Genomic DNA, 6,065 nt, shown 5'->3' with positions numbered 1-6,065 from the left:
AGGTTATGTTAACCCTGAGTCTTGTCTGCAGGTTATGTCTACCCTGAGTCTTGTCTGCAGGTTATGTCTACCCTGAGTTTTGTCTGCAGGTTATGTCTACCCTGAGTCTTGTCTGCAGGTTATGTTAACCCTGAGTCTTGTCTGCAGGTTTTGGAGTACAAGTCGGACCTGAAGCAGTACTGGAAGCGGTCTCACGGTCACGCCATCAGCGGTCTGTCCAGCTGTCCCCTGTTCCATCACGTCTTCAGGACGCTGGACAAGGCCGGGCGTCCCCGCAGGTCAGTGACATCACAGGAATCGCATCATCATGAACAGGATGTGACCTGTATGGGGTAACCATAACGATGCAGATCATTAGTTAATGGAAAGTGACACAGAAAAACACACACACGCACACACGCACACACACAGAAATACACACACACACATACACACACACACACGCACAGACACACACATAAATACACACGCACACACACACAGACAGAGACACACACACACACACAGCTTTGCTCATGTTACTGTGAAGATTTTGAATGAACTTTATTGACAGTCAGTGTTTGCGTCCATCAGGTCCACGGATGTCCCCCCTGAGCCGGCCTCCGTCCTGATTGGCCACGCCGAGACGCTCCTCCCCCTCCTGTCCCTGCTGGGTCTGTACAAGGACCAGACCCCCCCCACGGCCGACAACTACCACACACAGCACGGTACTATCTGTATATACTGTCTAATATATATACTGTATGTACTGTATATATATATCAGTATATATGTATACTGTATATATATACAAAAAAGTTTTCACCAACGTTTTTTTTGTTGACGTTTTTCCCAACGTTTTAAAAACTTTTCCGACTTATTTGTCACTTTTTTCCAACGCTTCTGTCACTCAATTTCCGAAGTTTTTGAACTTGTTTTCCGATGTTTCTGCGACTTCTTTTCCGATGTTTTTGTGACTTGTGTTCCGATGTTTCTGAGACTTGTTTTCCGATGTTTCTGCGACATGTTTTCCGATGTTTTTGTGACTTGTTTTACGACGTTTCTATGACTTGTTTTCCGAAGTTTCTGCAACTTGTTTTCCAATGTTTTTGTGACTTGTTTTCCGAAGTTTCTGCGACTTGTTTTCCGACGTTTCTGCGACTTGTTTTCCGACGTTTCTGCGACTTGTTTTCCGACGTTTCTGTGACTTGTTTTCCGACGTTGCTGCCACTTGTTTTCTGAAGTTTCTGTGACTTGTTTTCCGACGTTTCTGCGACTTGTTTTCCGACGTTGCAGCCACTTGTTTTCCGAAGTTTCTGTGACTTGTTTTCCGAAGTTTCTGCCTTGTTTTCCAACGTTTTTGTGACTTGTTTTCCAAAGTTTGTGCAACTTGTGTTCCGAAGTTTCGGCAACCTGTTTTCCGATTTTTTTGTGACTTGTTTTCCGACGATTCTATGACTTGTTTTCCGACCTTTCTATGACTTGTTTTCCGACGTTTCTGCGACTTGTTTTCCGAAGTTTCTGCGACTTGTTTTCCGAAGTTTCTGCGACTTGTTTTCCGACGTTTCTGTGACTTGTTTTACGACGTTTCTGTGACTTGTTTTCCGACGTTTCTATGACTTGTTTTCCGACGTTTCTGCGACTTGTTTTCCGAAGTTTCTGCAACTTGTTTTCCGATGTTTTTGTGACTTGTTTTCCGAAGTTTCTGCGACTTGTTTTCCGACGTTTCTGCCACTTTTTTTCCCGACATTTCTGCAACTTGTTTTCCGACGTTGCTGCCACTTGTTTTCCGAAGTTTCTGTGACTTGTTTTCCGAAGTTTCTGCCTTGTTTTCCGACGTTTTTGTGACTTGTTTTCCGAAGTTTCTGCAACTTATTTCCGAAGTTTCGGCAACCTGTTTTCCGATTTCTTTGTGACTTGTTTTCCGACGATTCTATGACTTGTTTTCCGACCTTTCTATGACTTGTTTTCCGACCTTTCTATGACTTGTTTTCCGACGTTTCTGCGACTTGTTTTCCGAAGTTTCTGCGACTTGTTTTCCGACGTTTCAATGACTTGTTTTCCGACGTTTCAATGACTTGTTTTCCGACGTTTCTATGACTTGTTTTCCGACGTTTCTATGACTTGTTTTCCGACGTTTCTGCGGCTTGTTTTCCGACGTTTCTGCGACTTGTTTTCCGACGTTTCTGTGACTTGTTTTCCGACGTTTCTGTGACTTGTTTTCCGACGTTTCTATGACTTGTTTTCCGACGTTTCTGTGACTTGTTTTCTGATGTTGCTGCCACTTGTTTTCCGAAGTGTCTGTGACTTGTTTTCCGACGTTTCTGCGACTTGTTTTCCGACGTTTCTGTGACGTTTTTTCCGACGTTTCTGTGACTTGTTTTACGACGTTTCTGCCACTTTTTTCCAACGTTTCTGTCACTCCTTTTGCGATGTTTCTGCGACTTCTTTACCGACGTTTCTGTGACTTGTTTTACGACGTTTCTGCCACTTTTTTTCCAACGTTTCTGTCACTCCTTTTGCGATGTTTCTGCGACTTGTTTTCCGACGTTTCTGTGACTTGTTTTCCGACGTTTCTGTCACTCCTTTTGCGATGTTTCTGCGACTTGTTTTCCGACATTTCTGTGACATTGTTTTCCAACGTTTCTATGACTTGTTTTCCGACGTTTCAATGACTTGTTTTCCGACGCTTCTATGACTTGTTTTCCGACGTTTCAATGACTTGTTTTCCGACGTTTCTATGACTTGTTTTCCGACGTTTCTATGACTTGTTTTCCGACACTTCTATGACTCATTTTCCGACGTTTCTATGACTTGTTTTCCGATGTTTTTGTGACTTGTTTTCCGACGTTTCTATGACTTGTTTTCTGACGTTTCTATGACTTGTTTTCCGACGTTTCTATGACTTGTTTTCCGACGTTTCAATGACTTGTTTTCCGACGTTTCTATGACTTGTTTTCCAACGTTTCTGTGACATTGTTTTCCGACGTTTCTATGACTTGTTTTCCGACGTTTTCTATGACTTGTTTTGTGACGTTTCTATGACTTGTTTTCCGACGTTTCTATGACTTGTTTTCCGATGTTTCTGTGACTTGTTTTCCGACGTTTCAATGACTTGTTTTCCGAAGCTTCTATGACTTGTTTTCCGACGTTTCTATGACTTGTTTTCCGACGTTTCTATGACTTGTTTTCCGACACTTCTATGACTCATTTTCCGACGTTTCTATGACTTGTTTTCCGATGTTTTTGTGACTTGTTTTCTGACGTTTCTATGACTTGTTTTCTGACGTTTCTATGACTTGTTTTCTGACGTTTCTATGACTTGTTTTCCGACGTTTCTATGACTTGTTTTCCGATGTTTTTGTGACTTGTTTTCCGACGTTTTGGTTCTGAGGGCTAACGTTGTCCTGTCCCGTGTCTCAGGAAGAAGTTTCCGTACCAGTCTCATCGTCCCGTACGCCGCCAACCTGCTGTTCGTGCTGTACGACTGCCAGCGCGGCCCGCGGCTGCAGCTGCTCGTCAACGAGTCGCCGGTTCGATTCCCGGGGCTGGAGACGGAGGACGCGCCGCTGTACCGGGACGTCCGGGCCACGTACCGCCACCTGCTGGACGGCTGCGACTTCCACCGGGAGTGCGAGGGGCGGCCGGCGAGCCGCGCACCCAACACCGAACTTTGAACGGAGCAGCAGTTACCTTGGTAACACTGGCAGGTGCCATGGCAACACTGGACTCACTGCAAAGGTCCTCTGAGTTAGCAGCTAACGCTAGCGCTAGCTTCTAACTAGCTTAGGTTGACAAGGTGCTACCACACACACACACACAGACACACACACAGACACACACACACAAACCCACACACACACACACAAACACACACACATACAGACACACACACACAAACATACACACATACACACACACATACATACGACGCTTTAAGAAAACACGAGGAAAAATTGAAATATTTCAGATTCATGAATCTGCTGAAAATGATTTTAATTGGTTGATTTCGACGTCTGTCTCTTCAGGAATTAAGTTGCTTTATGATCTTAAATTATTACCTTTGATGTGTGTCATTGATTTCTTCTTCATTGATTTGTTCTTCATTGATTTCTTCTTCATTGATCTGGTCCGACTCTGACTCTTTGTTGAAGTGAAGGAGAAAACCCCCACATGTCTGAGGGAGTATTTTCACAATAAGAGCCTGATTATGGAGATAATGAAGCTGTTTCCAGATAATTCTTCCTAACGAAGGCTCAGCTCTTTAATATCATAAATGAATCTTTATCACTTTTTTTTTATTAAGATTTGGAATAAAAAAGTCATATTACAGTATGCCGGGTATGTTTTCACAATAAGAGCCTCATTAGGTACATAATAAAGCTTTTCTGTTTTGGGTCATCAGGGTAAATTATTTTAGATTTTTCTGTCATTTAAATATAATTCAGCCAAACGGAGGCTCAGCTTTTTAATATGATGATGTGTCTTTATGACTTTTTGACATATTGCACTATGATTTTGAAGAAAGACGTCATAATAAAGTCACTATAGTACTGTATGTCAGGAGTATTTTCACAATAAGAGTCTGATTATGGAGATGATGAAGCTGTTATGTTCTGTTTGTGTCTTCAGGGTGAATTATTTTAGATTTTCTCAGATTTGTAATCTTGGTGCTTCTTCTTCTCTGTGTTTGACTTCCTGTGTGTGAGTTGTTATTTCATTATTATTATTATTATGAGTTATTACAGAACGATGATTGCCAAATGTTTTTAATTGAAAAGCTTTAATAAACGCTGTTTTTCACAGATTAAACAGAACAAAGTGTTTCCTGTCATTCTTTTTGCAGAATGAAATAAAAACTGAAACTTTGTTGAGGAATCAGGAAAAAAAAATCTTTTATTACAGACGCAGCTGTCAACATACTACAATATGACATATATATGTTTTTATATATATATGTGTATTTATATAGGGGCGAGAGAGACAAGACTCCGAGAAAGGGAAGAAGTTGAGTTAGTAACATGCATTAATGGGATGAGGTTGCATACGGATGGAGAGAAGGAGGAAGAGAGAGATGCTACAAAATGTCCTTTAGTGCAAAAATACATAAATCAGAGTCATGCTTTTGGGTTTCAGGAGACAGGAAGTAGCCCCCTTTGTCTTTATTAACTATACTACTATATAATACTAGCACAACATACATAGAGAAGAGTATGGAATCAGCAAGCCTAACTATATCACGCAGTAAGTCATAGTATATGTGTAGTATATGTCAGAGAATTTGGAAAAAGTCAAAGTATAGTGTTAGAAATTGAAAACTAACTTTGCGTTCGTTCGGATCTCTGAGGAAAAGGAGGCTGAGGGTCGAATTGAGAATTAGGAAAAGGTTTAATGCAACAGAGTGATGAAGATGATAAGACAAAGACGATAATCAGGATCAGGTTTATGGACCAGGTATGAAGACACAAAGGAAGAATTTTCCTTTAAAGCACAGTTGCTCACAATGTGCTTACACATTCAACACAAACAACCAAACAATATAGACACACTAATATAGACACACTAATATAGACACACTAGTATATACACACTAGTATATACACACTAACATAGACACACTAGTATATACACACTATTATATACACACTAATATAGACACACTAGTATACACACACTAATATAGACACACTAGTATATACACACTAATATAGACACACTAGTATATACACACTAATATAGACACACTAGTATATATACACTAATATAGACACACTAGTATATACACACTAATATAGACACACTAGTATATACACACTAATATAGACACACTAGTATATACACACTAATATAGACACACTAGTATATACACACTAATATAGACACACTAGTATATACACACTAGTATATACACACTAACATAGACACACTAGTATATACACACTAGTATATACACACTAATATAGACACACTAGTATACACACACTAATATAGACACACTAGTATACACACACTAATATAGACACACTAGTATATATACACACACTAATATGGAAACACTAATATAGACACACTAGTATATACACACT

General features: G+C 40.3%; 1 protein-coding gene across 1 annotated transcript; it reads left to right on the top strand.

The window, feature by feature from the left end:
* Positions 1 to 147: 147 nt before the first annotated feature.
* On the top strand, positions 148 to 3,905 carry LOC117941011 (multiple inositol polyphosphate phosphatase 1-like; the record flags this gene model as incomplete). The annotated part of the gene is made up of 3 exons (XM_034866113.1): positions 148 to 278; positions 574 to 707; positions 3,403 to 3,905. Coding segments are annotated over 3 exons (519 nt in total), but the record flags the coding sequence as incomplete, so codon positions are not given.
* Between the last annotated feature and the right edge of the window lie 2,160 nt (positions 3,906 to 6,065).

The sequence above is a fragment of the Etheostoma cragini genome, unplaced genomic scaffold (genome assembly GCF_013103735.1).
Source record: "Etheostoma cragini isolate CJK2018 unplaced genomic scaffold, CSU_Ecrag_1.0 ScbMSFa_402, whole genome shotgun sequence".
Taxonomy (NCBI): domain Eukaryota; kingdom Metazoa; phylum Chordata; class Actinopteri; order Perciformes; family Percidae; genus Etheostoma; species Etheostoma cragini.
Note: the sequence above shows the minus strand (reverse complement) of the source record. Positions and strands in the feature narration are given on the sequence as shown.